This window comes from Bos taurus, chromosome 1 (assembly GCF_002263795.3).
Source record: "Bos taurus isolate L1 Dominette 01449 registration number 42190680 breed Hereford chromosome 1, ARS-UCD2.0, whole genome shotgun sequence".
Lineage (NCBI taxonomy): Eukaryota > Metazoa > Chordata > Mammalia > Artiodactyla > Bovidae > Bos > Bos taurus.
In genome coordinates this window covers 152804834-152825373 of record NC_037328.1, presented here as the reverse complement: position 1 = coordinate 152825373, position 20540 = coordinate 152804834, and the positions used below count along the sequence as shown (strand labels likewise).

Sequence of the window (20540 nt, the reverse complement as noted above, 5' to 3'; positions counted from 1 at the left end):
TGTCAAATGCCTGTTTGACGAGCTGTGTCCTGCAAGTATGTGTTGAGATGTCTCACTTGTATTTATTTGGAAGATACTTTCTTTTTACCGTCTGTATAAAAAAAGGTTTCCACTCATATAAAATCTAATTATGGTTTTTATACTACCTAATTTTGGTCATATGGAATTGATTTTTTTTTAATTAGGCCTACTCTTTTTTCCAAAGAGGAATCTTGTACTTTCATATGATTTGACTTCATGAAACTTAGTTTATGTCAAAAGCCAAGTGATTTTTGTTGTGATAGGGAAGAAAAATTTTAGTTTAAAAGTTATGTGGAAATAGCTTAAGAATCATCCATGTGGTGTGATTAATGTTTTTATTACTCTCTTGTATTTTAGCCCTCACTGGTGCAAGCTATATTTAATGGAGATCCTGATGAAGTTCGAGCACTAATATTTAAGAAAGAAGATGTTAACTTTCAGGTAAAACAGTTTCACTGATACCAGCCTTGAAAAGCGTACTTTGCTAGAGTTGATGATTTTTGTTAAAAGACCTAACACAATTCTGTAAGTTTGTCTAAGCAAAGGTAGAAAGGTCTTGAGGCAAAAAGGAAAGGACTGGATATGTATATTCAGGGTAATTACTAAAACCTAGGACAACTAGGAGTCAGTGAAGGATTTTTGTTCCCCCAACCTTTTACTTTGAAATTTTTCACAGAAAAGTTGAAGAACTTTTTGAATACCCATATAACCTCCATCATTGATAACATTTGCCGTATTTGCTTTCTCTCCAATATTTACACAAGTTATTTTTATACTACACATATATTTATTCTTTTTCTGAATCCCATTTGAAAGTAAGTTATAGACGTCATGACACTTCACTGTTAAATATTCAGATGATGATTCTTTTTTGTGAACTTAAAATAAGAGACATGTCTTAAATTTATAATATATCTAACTTGGTTCTGAGGTCAAATTTGCTTTCTGTAAGCAATCATGGTAAACATTATACACAAAGATGCATCTGTTTGGGTATCACAGTAAATAAAAACATTGTTTGAAAGTTCTTCAGACTTTCAAAGATACAGTGGAATAACATTCAGGACTGACAGGAGGGACAGTTTTGGAAAGAGTGGGTATGTAGATAATTCTGTGTATGTTTCTCCAGTGGCAAAACTTTTTAATTTACTAAGCTGAGGTGGGTGAAAATATATAATTAACTGTAATAAAATCAAAATTTTTACTGTATATATTTTTACTGGAAGTTAATGTTTTCAGTATCTTTTTCATACGTGATTCACTTCTCTAAAAGATGGAGAGTAGGGAGAAGTCATGATTCATAAGGTCCCTATAGCAACAGCAAAACAGATGACCTGGAATTGATTGGCCAGTTCTAAGAAAGCCGTGTTCTGCCAGCTCATCTCCAGCTCTCATCTTTCCCCTGTTCTTTTGGATAGTGCTATCATGACCACTTGATGTTAAGTAGATATAAGAAGTATCTTATTTTTTAAGGTTGAATTAACTGAGTAAATTTGAATCATTAGTTAAAATGATTCATCCTTACATTCTAAAATGTAACCAAAATGCTGTCATTACATTTTTCCCTTAAGCATTGTGTTTAAGTTTATATTTACTGGAAACATTTACCTCATTCAGGATTTATTTTAAATGAAGTGCTGGTTACTTTATATAATTGGGGTGTCCTGGAGCGTATACTCAAGACAAAATAATTGTAGGGTATACGCTTAGGAGAAGGAGGAAAAGGCATTCTGTTCTATTTAACATACTGTTTTTTGTTTGTTTTAAACAGAACTAACAAATCTCATCTTATTGAGGAGGTTTGGTGTATAATCCTACTAACCATGGTTAATATGTCTATCATTATAAAGCCTCAATATAGCCAACTGCTTTTCTGCTATAATAATCAAATTATCTTAAATTTTAAAAGTTTTATGCTCAAAAGATTGTTTTTGAGAATCAGTTTATTCCACTGTGATAGCCTTAGAAACTGTTCTGGGTCTGTAGTGTGTGACCTCTTAACTTTTATGACTTTTCATCTTTGCTTTTCTCCTTATAGATTCCTTTCTTTGCTTACTTGTAAAATATTGTTTCTTAACATCTGCTAGCTTGATCGCTTGTCTGAAACATAGACCCACGCTTAGAACTAAAAGCTTGGTTAGTGTTTCAAATCAGTAGACCCTTCTTGAGGGTGATTTTGTCTTTAATGATTCATGGAGTTTTGACAGTTTTTTAATGGTTCCTTTCCTTTTGTGACTCTTGATAGTTGACAGTATTGTCATCATCATATTTGTTAAGTCTTTGGCCATTCTTCTAATTTAGGGTGGCAATTTTTTCCCCTTATTTTTATCCTCCATGATAAGGAATTGCATAGGATTTTAAGAGGCGAGTGTGTATGTTTGTAATAAAACTTACACTGTTCTATAATATAAAACCTACTCATTCTAGATAGGTAATAAAATATTTTTAAGCTTTATGTCAGTGCAACAGTGGTGTTTTCTAAAATAATTTATTCAAATGAGTATTTGAGAATGACATCTTTTTGAAACGTATATTTTTTAAAGTTATTTTTGTTCTTAGAGTGGGTATAAGAGTTCAGATTTGTCTCTATACTGTTAAATAAGCATTGTTATTAATTTAGGTTAGCTTCTTGAGTCATATCCTGAAGTATTGAATACTATGGACCACTAAATAGCATCTTTCTTAGTAACGTATCTGATTTTTTAAAAACTGATATAAAATATTATGCATTCATATACTTTGGTCTGAGAAGGAAGTATTTTATTATAGAAGCTACCTGAGATGATTTCACTAGAAAATATGGGAGTTTTCTTTTTGGAGACTTTGGCCCACAAGTGGTTGACTATCTGAGTAAATCCAGGAATTTGTTGCTTATACAGGAGTTTAGTCCAGAACAGGGTGTTTGGGGGTTGGTTAAGACAGTAATATCATGGCCCTGGATGAGCTTCTCTCTGAGACTCTTGGCTTTCTCCTCCTGGTAAAGAGATAACTGCTGCATCCTGCACTTAAGACAAACAACCAGAAAAACTGGAAAGGAAACTCTGTAAATTTCCTTTTTTTCTTCTTTAATCAAGCAAAAGCTCTTTTTCAGAATTGCTACAAAACTCCCTGAGACTCCTTGGTTACAAGCCCACTGTAAACCAGTCCACCAGCAGAGGTAGAATGGGATTAGCTTTTTGCTTAGATAAGTCATTGTTCATCACCAGGTTCATCCTGTGGCATGAGAATAGCAGCTTATCCTCAGTGATTATATTGAACTCTATCTGGAGAAAATCAGCATTTTCAGGAAGGAATAAAAGGAAATTGTTGTTTGGATAGGTAACCTAGTAGAAGATTTTTGATTGCCTAAAAACAGTTGAAATAGCAAACTTTTAGAAAAATAGGTCACTCAGATGTGGAAGAAGCACTGTATGCCAAATAGGTGAAAAAGTTAAAAAAAAAATTCAAAGGAAGCTTGATATTCATAATTTAAAGAATTTAAGAAGGCTTTCTTATCTCTGCTTGCTGTTCTTTGGAACTCTGCATTCAGATGGGTGTATCTTTCCTTTCCTCTGTTGCTTTTTGCGTCTCTTCTCAAGTTGAACATTCTGCAGTGAACAATGCAAAGAAAGAGGGAAACAATAGAATGGGAAAGACTAGAGAACTCTCCAAGAAAATTTGAGATACCAAGGGAACACTTCATGCAAAGATGGGTACACTAAAGGACAGAAGCAGTATGGACCTAACAGAGGCAGAAAAGATTAAGAAGAGGTAGGAAGAATACACAGAAGAACTGTACAAAACAGATCTTAATGACCCGGATAACCAACATGGTGTGATCACTCGCCTAGAGCCAACCAAACATCTTGGAATGCGAAGTCTAGTGGGCCTTAGGAAGCTCATCTACGAACAAAGCTAGTGGAGATGGTGGAATTCCAGCTGAGCCATTTCCAGTCCTAAAAGATGATGCTGTGAAAGTGCTGCACTCAATATGCCAGCAAATTTGGAAAACTTCGCAGTGGCCACAGAACTGGAAAAGGTCAGTTTTCATTCCAATCCCAAAGAAAGGCAATGCCAAAGACTGTTCAAACTACCACACAATTGCACTCATCTCACATGCTAGCAAGGTAATGCTCAAAATCCTTTAAGCTAGGTTTCAACAGTATGTGAACAAAAAACTTCCAGATGTACCAGCTGGATTTAGAAAAGGCAGGGGAACCAGAGATCAAATTGCCAACATCCGCTGGATCATAGAAAAAGCAAGAGGATTCCAGAAAAAACCTGTTTCATTGACTATGCTAAAGCCTTTGACTCTGTGGATCACAACAAACTGGAAAATTTTCTTAAAAGATGGAAATACCAGACCATCATACCTGCCTCCTATGAAATCTGTATGCAGATCAAGAAATAACAGTTAGAATTGGTCATGGAACAGTGAACTGGTTCAAAATTCGGAAAGGAGTACATGAAGGCTATATATCGTCACCCTGCTTGTTATGTGCCAAGTGCGGGGCTGGATGAAACGCAGGCTGGAATCAGGATCACCAGGAAAAATACCAGTAACCTCAGATATGCAGGTGACACTACCCTAATGGCAGAAAGTGAAGAGAAAGTAAAGAGCCTCTTGATGAAAGTGAAAGAGGAGAGTGAAAAGCTGGCTGAAAACTCGAAAAAACGAAGATCATTGCATCTGGTCCCATCCCTTTCATGGCAAATAGATGGGGAAACAGTGGAAACAGTGTCAGACTTTATTTTTGGGGGCTCCAAAATCACTGCAGATGGTGACTGCAGCCATGAAATTAAAAGACGCTTGCTCCTTGGAAGAAAAGCTATGGCAAACCTAGCAGCATATTAAAAAGCAGAGTCATCACTTTGCTGACAAAGGTCGGTTTGGTTCTTCCATTAGTGATGTACATATGTGAGAGTTGGACCATAAAGAAGGCTGAGCACTGAAGAATTGATGCTTTTGAACTGTCGTGCTGGAGAAGACTCTTGACAGTCCCTTGGACAGCAAGGAGATCCAACCAGTCCATCCTAAAGGAAATCAACCCTGAATATTCACTGGAAGGACTGATGCTGAAGCTGAAGCTTCAGCACTCTGAATAGGCCAGCTGATGCAAAGAGCTGATGCATTGGAAAAGACCTTAATGCTGGAAAGATTGAGGGCAGAAGGAGAAAGGGGTGACAGAGGATGAGATGGTTGGGTGGCATATTGACTCAATGGCTGTAAGTTTGAGCAAACTGGGAGACAATGAAGGACAGGGAAGCCTGGTGTGCTGCAATCCATGGGGTCGCAAAGAGTTGAATATGACTGAACAACTGAACAGCAACAATGTAAAGAACAGTTTACAAGATATTTGAACAGGAATATAATTTGAAAGGTTTAAGTGCTTCTTAGACATTATTGTGAAAGTGAAAGTTTCTCAGTTGTGTCTGACTCTTTGTGCCCTCATAGACTATATAGTCCATGGAATTCTCCAGGCCAGAATATTGGAGTGGGTAGCCTTTCCTCTTCTCCAGGGGATCATCCCAACCCAGGAATCAAACCCAGGTCTCCCTCATTGCAGGCAGACTTTACGAGCTGAGCCACAAATCCATTTTACTCTTTAGGACTTGCTTTTGTTGTAAAATGTGTAGGTTTACATTAATGGCCCTCATGGTTTTTTTCACACCCTAAACTTGCAAGGCACTAAAAATGTCAGACGAATGATCTCCTGCTTTTGTCCAGAAGTTTTCATTTGTGTTTTCAGTTTTATATGGCAATAATAATAATACCTTTCCCTAGTATTATCAAAATTTAATGCCATATTATGGAGCCCAAATAATTTGAAATATTAATTACACGTTTCAGAGAAAAGGTATGACTTTATTAGAAAATTTTCCACAAGCAGGAATTGTTTGTTTCTATCCAGAGTGATATAAATTGGTGTTAATTATTGAGTTTGTATTTCAGAGGCAGCAGTGTGCCTAAACCTTTTTATGGTTACTTGCTGTAACTCACACAACAATCTTGTAAAGTTGGTAGGTTGACATTTCCATCCCAGCAATAGGTGACAAAAATAAAACTCAGAAAGTGTTTAGCAGAACAGAATTTGAACCTATGTAGATTTGACAGAACCTGGGGAAGTTAAAAAGTAAATTCGAGATGTTTGTTTCTTTTGCCAAATAGTGCCATAAAACAGTAATGGTTTAAAAAAAAATGGATTTCTTTCCCCCTAAAAGTTAACATCCACATTCTGTATGCAAATATAATCCTAAATTTCATAATCAAATACTGGTAAATTTTAGCATTGCAAATAAGTGAATAAACAAGCCTCCCTTAGTGCCATAGTTTTGGGCTGGATAAAAATGTCATTCAAAGTAGTATCAAACCAGGGGTAATTATAATCCAGCCAACAGTGCTTTCAGTGTTTAAATCAGAGGAAGTCTTAGATTATGAATTCTGTGACTGTGACCCTTTTTAAACTCAGAAGAGTTGATTTAAGAACTAGTCAGTAGATCTTGCCTGTGTCATATAAGCTTGATAATTTTGAAAATGCTACCTTGTATATTTTGCATATTGGTTTCTAAATTTAGATGTACTTTTTTATTGAAAATTTTTTAGAATTGATTTTGCCAAAGTAGTCTTAAAAATACTGACGTCTGTTAAGCTTTCAAAAATACTTTCTGGGATCATGGAAATGAGGTTGCTTTACTCTCTCAGATGAAGTTGTTTGGCAAATACATACATGTGCATATATGTGTGTGTGTACATCACACGAGCAGATCATTTGTTTTCAGTATTATTGTAATAAGATTGTTGGCAGTTCACACAAAGTAGTAAACCATAAGTTTACACAAGTTGCCTGAACTCCACCCACCCTCATTCTTCAGTGTTCTCTAGCCTTTTCTAGAAATTACTAAGAAAAACCCTAATCTTTAACAAATCTTTCTGGTGACCACACGTTGCCTCTGCTGGCTGTCAGCACACCAAGCTGTTCATGTTCTGGAAGAGGTCTTTAACAGCCTCTTCTCTCAGTTGCTTGAGGTTACTATGGGTACTCTCTGTCCCCAGAACGTATGTGTGTGCCTAATCTTTTGCAGCTCTTCACAGTAATTGGTATTGGAGCCCACAAACCCCCAGCCCACCTCACGTGCACCCACACAGTTCCCAGCTGGCCTCCACTGAGCATGTGGTAAAGCAGGGAAGGATTGGAGAGAGAAGAGCCATCTTGGCTCCCACCCTTGAGAGGGTCACCTGTAGTTTCTCCATCCGGAAATACTGCACCTCTCCTCTGTTCTTGCTAGTGCTTCTAGGTTTCAGCCTCCGACTTTCAAAGTTTCTTTACCAGCATTCAGCTTTCCTCCAGGATCCATAAATGAGCCTGTGTTCCATGTCGTTGTCTGTGAATGTCTTATTATGATAGTCCGGAAACAAAGTTTTGTCCAATGAAACCAGCAGTTTTTGCAGCTAGAAACTGATAGTGACTTATCTCTGATGGTGACTTATCTCTGTATTCCACTAACTACTTTTTATTTAACATATGTTTTTCCCCATTTTTCCTTTTTTTTTTTATCCCCAGTGTATTTGGAGAATTAGTCCATACTAGCCCACTCCAGTACTCTTGCCTGGAAAATCCCATGGATGGAGGAGCCTGGTAGGCTGCAGTCCATGGGGTCGCTAAGAGTCGGACACGACTGACTGACTTCACTTTCACTCTTCACTTTCATGCGTTGGAGCAGGAAATGGCAACCCACTCCAGTGTTCTTGCCTGGAGAATCCCAGGGACGGGGGAGCCTGGTGGGCTGCCGTCTATGGGGTCACACAGAGTCGGACACGACTGAAGCGACGCAGCAGCAGCAGCAGCAGCCTAGAGAGAGCTTCCTTATTCCTTATATTCACATAGTTCTGCCCTTATGTGTTTATAAGAATTTATTTAATCAGTCCCCCTCTTAGAGGACATTTGAGTTATTTTTAGTCTTGCTGATTGGTAGTAAATGAGATAAATTCACCAAGTAAAGAAAAATTCTAATGAGCAAGCAGAATTTTTATTTAATAATTTTTTGTAAGTGAAAGGTTTATTTAGGGAGATACATAATCCATAGATGGGGCTTCCCTGGTGACTTAGTGGTAAAGAATCTGCCTGCAGTGCGGGAGACATGGGTTCAGTCCCTGGGTCAGGAAGATCATCTGGAGGAGGAAATGACAACGCATTCCAGTATTCTTGCCTAGAAAGTCCCATGGGCAAAGAAGCCTTGTAGGCTACAGTCCATGGGGCTGCAAAGTCAGACACGACTGAGCACATATGCACACACACTTCATAGACAGAGTGTAGGCTGACTCAGAAGGTGAGCGCATGCTAGCAAAACTTTTATAATATTGGAATTTATTATGAGTTATTATAAATATATTATCAGCTTCCCAGATAGACTAAATGTTCTGTAAGTTCTTTATTTGAAGCAATTTTAATGGACATGTTTATGTAAATTGGCGGTAGATAAATAATGATAATTATATAACAAAAATGTCATAGATTGTGTCCTGAATTTTAGACTGAGCTGAACTTGCTAATTGCTCTGATAAGTCTCAATTAGTGCCTCAGTCTATTTTTAAATTTTATTGAGATATAGTTGACATGCAGTAAGTTACATATATTTGAAGTGTACAATTTTATAAGTTTTGATATGGGTGTACGCCTGTGAAACCATCACCACAGTCAAGATAGTTAACATTCCTATTATTCTCAAAAGATTGTATTTGCCCCCGACCTCTGATCTACTTTGTGTCACTATCGCTTAACTTGAATGCTTTATATGGTAGGTCCTTCTTTTGTCTAGCTCCTTTAACTCAGCATAACTCTTCTGAAATTCATCCATCTTGAGGCGTATGCTAATAGTTCATTACTTTCTGTTGCTGAATAGTATTAATTTGTATTGATATACACAGTTTGTTTATCCACTCACCTGTTGATAGAGTTTGAGGGATTTTTTTTTTTATTTATTACAAATAAAGCGGCTTTGAAGGTATGTCTACAAGTCTTTGTATGAACATATGCTTTCCTTTCTCTTGGGTAAATATCTAGTGGCAGAATGTTTGGACCCTATGGTAGGCGTATGTTTCACTTTTTAAGAAACTGCCAGCTGTTTCCAAACTGGATCAACCATTATACATTCCCACCAGCAGGACCTGAGAATTCCAGTTTTTTCCACATCCTACCAATGTTTGGTATGATTAGTGTTTTCTAATCTTAAACATTCTAATAGATGAGTATCTCACTGTAGCTTTGATTTACATTTCTGACATAACTCATGATGTTGAGCATCTTTTCATTGCTCCTAGGGAGTCTTTATATCCTTTTGGAATGTCTTTTCAGATGTTTTTGGTAATATTTTGTCTTACTAGATGGTTTCTTACTCTTGAGAGCTCTTTATATGTTCTGAACACAAATCCTCAATCTGTGGCTTTATTTTCACTCTTATGAGTGTTTTTGGAGAGCAGAGGTTTAAAAATTTAATGATATCCAGTTTATCAATTTATTCTTTTATGGATTTTCGTTTTGGTGATATGTCAAAAAAAAAATCTGTATCTCAGTGTCACATAGATTTTCTCCTGTCTTCTAAAAGTTTTGTTGTTGTTGTTGTTCATTCACTGAGTCATGTCCGACTCTGTGAACTGTAGCACGCCAGGCTCCTCTGTCCTTCACTGTCTCCTGGTGTTTGCTTAAATTCATGTCCATTGAGTAGGTGATGCTAGCTGACCATCTCGTCCTCAGTCTCCCCGTTCTCCTTTTGCCTTCAGTCATTCCTAGTGTCAAAGGCTTTTCCAGTGAGTCAGCCCTTCTCATCAGGTGACCAGAGTATTAGATCCCCAGCTTCAACATCAGTCCTTCCAATGAATATTAAGGGTTGATTTCCTTCAAGATTGCCTAGTTTGATCTCCTTGCAGTCCAAGGAACTCTTAAGAGTCTTCTCCAGCACCACAGTTTGAAAGCATCAATTCTTCAGCGCTCAGCCTTCTTTATGGGCCAGCTCGCAAACATCTGTACATGACTACTGGAAAAACCATAGCTTGACTGTATGAACCTTTGTTGGCAAAGGAATGTGTCTGCTTTTTAATATGCTGTCTAGTTTTGTCATAGCTTTACTTCCAAGGAGCAAGCATTTTTTAATTTCATGGCTGCAGTCACCATCTGCAGTGATTTTGGAGCCCAAGAAAATAAAATCTGTCATTGTTTCCATTTTTTTACCTTCTTTTTGCCATGAAGTGATGGGACCCGATGCCATGATCTTCGTTTATTGAGTGTTGAGTTTTAAGCCAGCTTTTTCATCTCCTCTTTCACTCTCATCAAGAGGCTCTTTAGTTCCGCTTCGCTTTCTGCCATGAGAGTAATATCATGTGCATATCTGAGGTTATTGATATTTTTCCCAGCAATCTTGATTCCAGTTTGTGCTTCATCCAGCCCAGCATTTTGTGTGATGTACTCCGTTTATAAGTTAAATAAGCAGAGTGACAATATAAAGTTTTGTTGTACTCCTTTCCCAGTTTTGAACCAGTCAGTTGTTCCATGTCTGCTTGTAACTGTTGCTTCTTGACCTGCGTACATGTTCTCAGGAGACAGGTAAGGTGGCCTGATATTCTCATCTCTTTAAGTGTTTTCCACAGTTTGTTGTGATCCACACAAAGACTTTAGTGTAGTCAGTGAAGCAGAAGTAGATAAATTTTACATTTAGATCTATAGTCTGAGTTAATAATTGCTTGTGATACAGGGTATACATCAAAGTTCATTTTTTTAATATATGGATATATCCAGTTGTTAACATACTTGTTGAAAATGGGAGTTCCCCAGCAGCCTGGTGGTTTTGGATTCTGAACTTGTACTGACATGGCCTAGGTTCACTCAGTCCCTCATCAGGAACCACACAGCATGGTTCCCTCCCACTTCCCCCCAAAATCTTGAAAACTCTGTGCTTTTTCACTGAATTGCCTTTCATCTTATCAAAGTCAGCCGTGCCTGTGTGTGTGATCTGCTATGGACACTGTCATGTCCTGTCGATGTTTGTCTGGCTCCACACCAGTACCACACTGCTACGATAGCAGAGTTTTATAGTAAGTCTTGAAATTACCAGCTTTTTTCTCCTTCAAGATTATTTTGGCTATTCTAGGTCCATTGCATTTCTATGTGAATTTTAGAATCAGCTTGTCAGTTTCTTGAGGGAGAAAGAAATCGGGCTTGTGTTAATCTATAGATCAGCTTGGCAAAAATTAAAATTTTAGAAGTATTGAGTCTCCTTACCTTTGAGCAACTTATATATTTCTCTATTTAGGTCATTTTTAATTTCCCTCAGCAAATTTTTTAATTCCATTTTTACTTTTTTTTTTTTTTCAGATTTGTCCATATCTTACACATTTTGTTCCTACTATAAATGTTGTTTAATTTCAAAATAGAATAATTTTTCCCCACTCCTGAGGTAATTTTTCTTGAGTACATTGCCCAAGGCTCTGGGAGTGGTAAGTTTCTCGAGCCTGGCTGGTAGGAACAGTACACAGTTCCCTGTGTGAGGACTGAGTCCTGTCTCTTCTGATGCGTGTGTTCCCGTTGGCAGTGATATGCGCTGCTGTGTTAAGTCACTTCTTCGTGTCCAACTCTGAACCCATGCTATAGCCTGCCAGGCTCCACTGTCCATGGGGTTCTCCAAGCAAGAATACTGGAGTGGGTTGCCATTTCCTTATCACCTCCAAATTGTGTTTTTTGTTGGGATGCATGAGTGTGTGTGAAAAATCTTTCATATTATAATGATTCGTGGCCCCACGGGCCAAAGAACATAAATTAGGTACACAGTCATTAAAATTTCCTCAAGGCAATTAGGAAAGAATAGTCTAAAAAGTCTCTTGGGTTCAAGTGATAAAGAAAAAAAGATTGAAAAGCACTGCTTTAATCATTTTGGGTGGTTCTTTTCACAAGTCTCCACTCGTTACAAGTCCCTTGCACATGTGCTGCTCAGGTCTTAGCACAAAGGATATTGTGCAGGTCTCTAGGATTCTCTTTTTGCATCATCTCTCCACTCTGATACTCTTCCCTGAGAACTCTTATCCTGGTTTTCTCCCCAGACTGCCAGCTCTGTCTCTTCAGCTCAGGGAAATATGCCTATTAAAAATATACTTAGCTCTGTAAAAGCCATTGAGAAGCATTTTACTGATTGAAACAGCTGACATTCCAGTGAGTGTTTTCACACTTGCACCTTACATGTTTTATGGAATGGCAATTTTCTATGATAGTCCAGCAGTCTTTTTGAAAAAGAATTTTTCTACATTAGTTTTCAAAACAATTGTGTTGTATCTGATAATTAAAATTGCCCATTCATAGATGGCATCACCTTTGCCTCCTCTTACTCTTATTGATATGGAATTTTGGTGTTTTTCTTTCTTTCTTTTTTTTTTTTTTTAAATGAAAAGCAAGTAAGCCTTAGCCTAGGAATATCTGATTGCTGCTAAATGTGTACACCAGAGAGTAAATTCAATGTTTAGGATGGTCTGTGGACTTGTCGTTTTAATATTACTACTGATAGAGTAATATCTAGATTACAACATGAATTAAAACTAGATTCAAAACTTCTTAAATAGAATTTGCTCCAGGGCAAGAATCAAGCCCTCGATTGTGTAAGATGGATAGCACTGGAAAGGGATTTTGGAGGTATAGTAGTTATGTCATTCAGCTGAGACCCCTGGAGTTTGATGTGATCACTTGCATTTAGCAGAGATAGCTTACAAGCCTCATTTTCTTAATGTCCAGTTCCGTTTTCTGTCCGTGTTGTCCCCACTGGCTTCTCACCCCTGTTTCTGCCCAGTGACTTATGATTAGAACAAATGTCTTAGCTTTTCTCTTGTAGCTATAAGTGTGTAAGCCCTTGGTAAATATTTGGTAGTCTGACTTGATAGAATTTGGCATGCTAGTTCACTCCCTTAACAATATTGTGCTGTCAGTTGTGCCGGGTCCCGGGGAGACCGTCATGCATGCTCTTCCCGTGTCGCTGACACTCTGTCCCGGCTCTGGGGGTCAGCTGTGCCCACATTGCTCCCAGCTTTCTCTATCTCGCCTTCCACTTGTGTTCATTCTACCAGTTGCAGCTCACGGCAGTCAGGGCGCTTCCAGTGGCCCACAAAGCCCTCCTTTCCTGGTGTACATATCCTGTAGAACCCCCTATACTGTAAATATGATAGGGTGGCACTTGTGTGAGTCTATGACATCTGGCACAGTTGACTTTCCAAAGGTGAGATTAGCTGGGTGGGCCTGACCTAATGACGTGAACTGTTTAAATCTGGGTCTAGAGTCAGAAACAAAGGGAGTAAGGAATGTGATATGAGACAGATTCTGTGTTGTTGGTTTTGAAGATGGAGGGGCCACAGGTCAACGATTGTCTGTGGGAGCAGAAGGAAGGAACTTTCTGGTTGGTAGTCAGGAAGGAAGATTGGAACTTCAGTCTCACAACCACAGGAACCAGATTTTGCCTGAATGAGCCTTGGAAGTGAATTCTTCCTTAGTCAGCTGTCCTTTTGTGAGCACAGCCCATTGACACCTTGGTTCCAGCTTTGCGAGCTACCCTCAGCAGAGAACCCAGCCAACACCATACCTGGACTTCTACCCTACAGAACTCTAACCAGTAGATGATTACTGCTTCAAGCTGCTGTACTTACGGTCATTTCTTATGCTGCTATACAAAATGAATATAAGGTTTAAGTGTCTCTTTTTATGGAGCACCTTTCCAGGCCCCCCGGGTGGTATTATGTCACCCCAATCAGATGGCTGTATTGCTTTGAACATCTTTGTAACATCTTAATTTAGTTGTGTCATGTTCAGTAACTCTCTGGAGATAGACACCTTGTTTGAATTCTCTGTATTTACACCCAGCATAGTCATCCCTAATCGGTAGACTATTGGTTCTAGGAACTCCCCACTGTTACCCTATCTCATCTGCCAGATAGCCAAAATCTGTGCATGCTCAACAAGACCCTTGTATGAAATAGTAGTATATGCCATTTGTATAACCCATATACATCCTCCCATTCTCCCATATACTTTAAATCATCTCTAGATGACTTACAATATCTAATACAGCATAAATACTATGTATATAGTTGTAAATACAATGTAAATGCTATGTATAGCCGCTGGCCTGAGACAAATTCAAGTTTTGATTTAGGGAACTTTCTGAAATTTTTTTTCTCAAGTATTTATGATCCAGGTATACAAAGGACTGACTATAAGTTCAATTCTGTTCAGTTGCTCAGTCGTGTCTGACTCTTTGTGACCCCATGGACTGCAGCATGCCAGGCTTCGCTGTCCATCACCAACTCCTGGAGCTTGCTCAAACTCATGCCTATCGAGTCAGTGATGCCATCCAACCATCTCATCCTCTGTCATCCCCTTCTCCTCCCGCCTTCAATCTTTCCCAGCATCAGGGTCTTTTCAGATGAATCAGTTTTTGCATCAGGTGGCCAGAGTATTGGAGCCTCAGCTTCAGCATCAGTCCTTCCCAATGAATATTAAGGACTGATTTCCTTTAGGATGCCCTGGTTTGAAATCCTTGCAGTCCAAGGAACTCTCAAGAGTCTTCTCCTAACACCACAGTTCAAAAGCATCGGTTCTTCGATGCTCAGCTTTCTTTATGGTCCAACTCTCACATTCATACATGACTACTGGAAAAACCATAGCTTTGACTAGATGGACCTTTGTCATCAAAGTGATGTCTGCTTTTTAATATGCCATCTAGGTTGGTCTTAGCTTTTCTTGCAAGGAGTAAGCGTCTTTTAATTTCATGGCTGCAGTCACCATCTGCAGTGATTTTGGAGCCCAAGAAAATAAAATCTGTCACTGTTTCCATTTTTTCACCTTCTGTTTGCCATGAAGTAATGGGACCGGATGGATGCCATGATCTTCGTTTTTTGAGTGTTGAGTTTTAAGCCAGCTTTTTCGCTCTCCTCTTTCACTCTCATCAAGAGACTCTTTAGTTCCTCTTCGCTTTCTGCCGTAAGGGTGGTGTCATCTGCATATTTGAGGTTATTGATATTTCTCCCAGCAGTTTTGATTCCAACTTGTGCTTCATCCAGCCCAGCATTTTGCGTGATGTATTCTGCGTATAAGTTAAATAATCAAGGTGACAATATATAGCCTTGATATACTCCTTTCCCAATTTGGAAGCAGTCTATTGTTCCATATCCGGTTCTAAATGTTGCTTCTTTACCTGCATACAGATTTCTCAGGAGGCAGGTAAGGTGATCTGGTATTCCCATCTCTTATTAAAGAATTTTCCACACTTTGTTGTAGTGTCAGACTTTATTTTGGGGGGCTCCCAAATCACTGCAGGTGGTGACTGCAGCCATGAAATTAGAAGACGCTTACTCCTTGGAAGGAAAGTTATGACCAGCCTAGATAGCATATTCAAAAGCAGAGACATTACTTTGCCAACAAAGGTCCGTCTAGTCAAGGCTGTGGTTTTTCCAGTAGTCACGTATGGATGTGAGAGTTGGACTGTGAAGAAGGCTGAGCGCCGAAGAATTGATGCTTTTGAACTGTGGTGTTGGAGAAGACTCTTGAGAGTCCCTTGGACTGCAAGGAGATGCAACCAGTCCATTCTGAAGGAGATCAGCCCTGGGATTTCTTTGGAAGGAATGATGCTAAAGCTGAAAGTCCAGTACTTTGGCCACCTCATGCGAAGAGTTGACTCATTGGAAAAGACACTGATGGTGGGAGGGATTGGGGGCAGGAGGAGAAGGGGACGACAGAGGATGAGATGGCTGGATGGTATCACTGACTCGATGGACGTGAGTCTGAGTGAACCCCAGGAGTTGGTGATGGACAGGGAGGTCTGGCGTGCTGCGATTCATGGGGTCGCAAAGAGTCGAATGCGACTGAACTGAACTGAATGCAGTCAAAGGCTTTGGCGTAGTGAATAAAGCAGAAGTAGATGTTTTTCTGGAACTCTCTTGCTTTTTCTGTTATCTGATGGCTGTTGGCAATTTGATCTCTGTTTCCTCTGCCTTTTCTAAATCCAGCTTGAACATCTGGAAGTTCTTGGTCACGTGCTTTTGAAGCCTTGCTTGGAGAATTTTGAGCATTACTTTGCTAGTGTGTGAGAGGCATGCAGTTATGTGGTAGTTTGAACATTCTTTGGCATTTCCTTTCTTTGGGATTGGAATGAAAACTGACCTCTTCAGTCCTGTGTAGCCATCTGTAAAGTGTTAGAAATGAATGAATAATAAGACATAATCTTCGACTTCAGCAGGTTTATAACCTTGAGTTTGGCTGTGTTGTTGTAGGTGTTTTCCTTTGTGTCAGGCATATGTTGGGTTTGGTTTTAGGACAGGAGCAATCTTCTGTCAGTTGTTTAATCTCTTACGTCGCGTTCGACTCTTTGTGACTCCATAAACTCCAGGCCACTAGGCTTCTCTGTCCATGGGATTTCCTGGGCAAGAATGCTGGAGTGGGTTGCCGTTTCCTTCTCCAAGGATTGAACCCTCATCTCCTGCGCTGGCAGGCAGGTGCTTCACCACTGAGCCACCAGGGAAGCCCCTACTGCTGTCAGTTGCCCAAGTCCTTTGAGCTAAACTGGCTTCCTTTCTTGTATTCCCATCAGTACTTGCTTAGACAGTTCAAATCACTTTAACATAGGAAGGGTGAATTCTTTAAAAAAAAAGGGGGGGGGGCCAAAACCAAAAAATACGTGCACTTGAAGTGCAGGCAAGCAAAGGCTCTTATAAAGAGTAATCTTACCGTATGCCCCGTTCTGCTGGAGGTCTGTCAGGAATACTGACTGTAAAGGGGACGGCGGGAGGTGGGCTTGCTCTGCCTTGTTCTCTGCCAAAGGCTCCCTCAATGCGGAGGGATGGATGTTGGTTCTTAAGGAAGGCATTTAATTAAGTTTTTAACATTGCATTTCCCTGCCAACCCTCAAAAGCCAAACTTTACTGTTGAATGACAAGTCTAACTCATAATCAGTAAATAAAAGTAAAGTTTGCAGGATTGCTGAGCAAAGCTGACAAGCAGCACAGGAAACAATAGAAAGGTCACAGGTGAAGAGGGGATTCAGGGACGTTACTCTGTATTAAGAACTGCCTAATAAAGCCAAGAACTGTGCAATAAAACCATTTCTTGATAATATGGGCTTCAGTTTTCATTCAGGTCATGCTGCCAGAACAGCACACAAAAACAAGTCTAGCTACCTAATACATTGGTAAACTGAAGAACCTGTACTAGCCAGAGTCGGATTTGGGGAAGGAAACTTCTGATGTTCCATCCCATCCCAAATCATGTATTCACAAATAAAATATTTTAGATGATAATTTTAGAATATCTACTGTGAAAGTGAATGATTTGAGTCAATTAAACAAATACACGTTTTCATTAAATTACAATGATGAAACCTTGAGAGATTTTTTCATATCTTAGTATAATTACTTTTGGAGGAAAACATGTAAATTACATAAATATTTTATTAATGTATCATTTTTTTCCCTCAGTAGTTTTTCTAGAGACTCAGTGATTTGAATATTTCTTACCTAAGTGATAATGCAGCATGTTCCTTTGTACAAGCTCAAAAAATAATTATCTATTCATTTTAAAATATATTTGTCTTTGTATATAAGAAAACAGTTAGAAAATTCTATTTGTCAAGCTTTTATCATTAGTTTGGAAGATAGATATGTACAGTGAGGATTTGGGGATTTTGTTTACATAGAAACTGTATTACATTAATTCTTTTATTTGAGTTTTTTCAGATTGCCTTGAGCAAATTTCTGGTAATAAAATTTCTATTTTTATTCTTAATTCCCTTGTAGATCCAAATGATAGTTGGGGGAAAGGCATGGGTGTAAGGGTGAGTAGCTTTCTTTTCCAATACTCAGGTGACTTTCATTTTCGTTTCAAACATTAGTTCAGGAGAGTGAAACTTGACAAACCAACAAAAGAAGCTACTTTTCTGAAGCTGAAATATCATTTCAGAGTCTGTGTCTTCTGCCAATTTTTTGATGTATGTTTCCTCTTAGTTCAAATGTGTTTTAATTGATATTTTGAAAGAATGTTGAAGCACTCATATCTAAATTTTTCTCCTTTTAATCTCTTTAAAATTATGAAATATAGATCACTTAAAATGTGTAAACAAGTAGAGAATATAATGAATTATTTAAATGTAACCTCTACCCAGATCAAGAAACAGAACATGCTGGCACCTCACAAGGGCCCTTGGTGCCCCCTTAGTGACTAGAGCTGTCTCCTCCCACACCACAGTGTGACCAGTAGCCTGACTTTATTATAGTCTCTTTCTTAGTGTTCTTTTATAATTTTGCCACCTAATTATTCTTTCCTAAGCAATATAATTTAATTTTGCATGTTTAATTAAATGAGTCATACCACATGTATTCTTCTGGATCTGGATTCTTTTGCAGAAACTATCTCATTTAAAAAATTTGCCTGTGTTATGTGTTGCTAAAGATTGTTCATAATATTCCACTGAATGCTTGCACCACAGTTTATCCGTGTTCTTCTGTTGGTGGATAGTTGGGTTGTTTCCAGTTTTTGCCTTTTGTAAACAATGCAGCTGTTCATAAGCTTGTCCATAACCATGCATTTCTATAAGGTATATATGTAGGCATAGAATTCCTGATATTTAAGGCTATGCATATATTCAACTCAATAGAGAATGTCATATTCTTAAACAGTCTGCACTCCCATTAGCACTGTATGATAATTCTTGTTGGTCCACATCGTGGAACCATGTTCTTGGATTTTGTCATACTTCCTTATTTAGCCATTCTGTGGTATGTGGTAGTATCTTATTATTTATAAAGTTGGAGAGGTGTTTGTTTGTTTTGTTTTTTTTTTCTTGTAATAGTGTCAGGTACCTTTTTATATGTTCATTGGACATCTGTATAGTCTCTTGGGGCTTCCCAGGTGGCTCAGTGGTAAAGAACCCACCTGCCTATGCAGGGGATGCAGACTCAATCCCTGGCTCAGGAAGATGCCCTGGAGAAGGAAATGGCATGCCACTGCAGTATTCCTGCCTGGGAAATCCCATGGACAGAGGAGCCTGGTGGGCTACAGTCCATGGGGTCGCAAAGAGACAGAGACACGGCTGAGCGCACACACACAGATGAAGTACCTGTTAAACACTTGCCTGTTCTTTTTACTTCTCTCTCTCCGTACTAATTTGTGGCAGCCCTTAATATGTTCTGGATGTGAACCCTTTGTGAACCGTGTGTTTTACAGATACCATCTCCCATTCCGGTTTGCCTTTTCATTCTTTATTGTGTCATTGAACATATCTTAATTTTAATGTAGTCAAGTTTTTCAGCATTTTCCTTTATTGTTAATGATTTTGAGTTTTTGTTACCTCAAGAAGTCTTTCCTTAACCTAAGTCACAAAGGTAATGTATTTGTTTCTGATAGCTTTATCATTATACTCTTTAAATTTAGCTTTATGATACACTTGTAGTTAAATTAGGCATGTAACATAAGTTAGTGGATTTTTTTCTTTTTCTTTTCCAAATGGATACTACATTATCCCAACACAATTTAATTAGCCCCATTTTGTTGGACTCTTTTCTTATTTTTGAATTTTGAAAGTACTTTGTATATTGCAAATGCAAGTTCTCTGTCAGATGTGTGATTTACAGATGTTTTCTGCCAGTGTATGTCTTGTCTTTATCCTCTTAACTGATATCTTCCTTTAAACAAAAGTTTTTCATTTGATCAAATTTAAAATATCAGTGTCATGGACTGTGCTTTTGGTTTCATATCCAAGAACTCTTTGCCTAACCTACATGTTTTCTCATGTCTTTTTTTTCTAGACGTTTTAAAATGTTGGATATGGCAGTTAGGTCTACGATGTTTTTGAGTTAATATATGTGTTAGGTATTAAGTATAGATTAATGTTAATGTTTTTGGCACGCAGATATCCAGAACCATTTGTTTAAAAGATTATACATCCATTCAATTGATTTTGTACTTTTGCCAAAAATCAGTTGATTATATTTGTGTGAGTTGATTTCTGAGCTCTTTATTCTGCTTATGGCTCTCCCTTTTGATACCATACTGCCTTGATTATTGCAGCTTTGTAGTAATCCTTGAAATCACGCACTGTGAGACTCCCAGCTATGTTCTGTTCTATCAAAATTGCTTTGACTATTTTAACGTCTTTGCCTTTCCTCATAAATTTGAGGTGGTTATATCTACTATAAGTCCTTCTGGGATTTTGATTAGGCTTGCATTGGATCTATAGATCAATAGATCAAATTAATATGTCAGCAATAATGAGTCTTCCAATCTGTGAACATGGTTTCTCTCTCTATTTAGGTTGTCTTTATTTCTTTCATGTTTTGTGGTTTTCAGCATACAAATCTTGCAAAATTTTTGTCAGATTCATATCTAAGCATTTCTATTTTCTTTTTCTTTCATTCTTTCATGTTGTAAATGTACAGTTTTTAAAAAATATTTTTTTACTTGTAGATGTTAATTGCTAGTATTCAGAAATACATTTGTTTTTTGTATGTTAATGTTGCATTCAGCAAT

At 38.3% G+C, this 20540-nt stretch overlaps 1 protein-coding gene across 9 annotated transcripts in view; it reads left to right on the top strand.

The window, feature by feature from the left end:
• The window catches only part of ANKRD28 (ankyrin repeat domain 28), a 218062-nt gene that overhangs the window by 91122 nt on the left and 106400 nt on the right, over positions 1-20540 (top strand). For 4 of the 9 annotated variants that reach the window (XM_059884931.1, XM_059884937.1, XM_059884939.1 and 1 more), the window contains exons 2-3: positions 379-462; positions 10523-10598. In XM_059884931.1, coding sequence (XP_059740914.1) covers positions 449-462; positions 10523-10598 — 90 coding nt within the window. In that variant the 5' untranslated portion in view covers positions 379-448. Of the gene's footprint in view, positions 1-378; positions 463-10522; positions 10599-17812; positions 17851-20540 lie in introns of those variants that run through there. The other 5 variants (NM_001205960.2, XM_024989835.2, XM_010801755.4 and 2 more) reach the window with 2 other exon arrangements.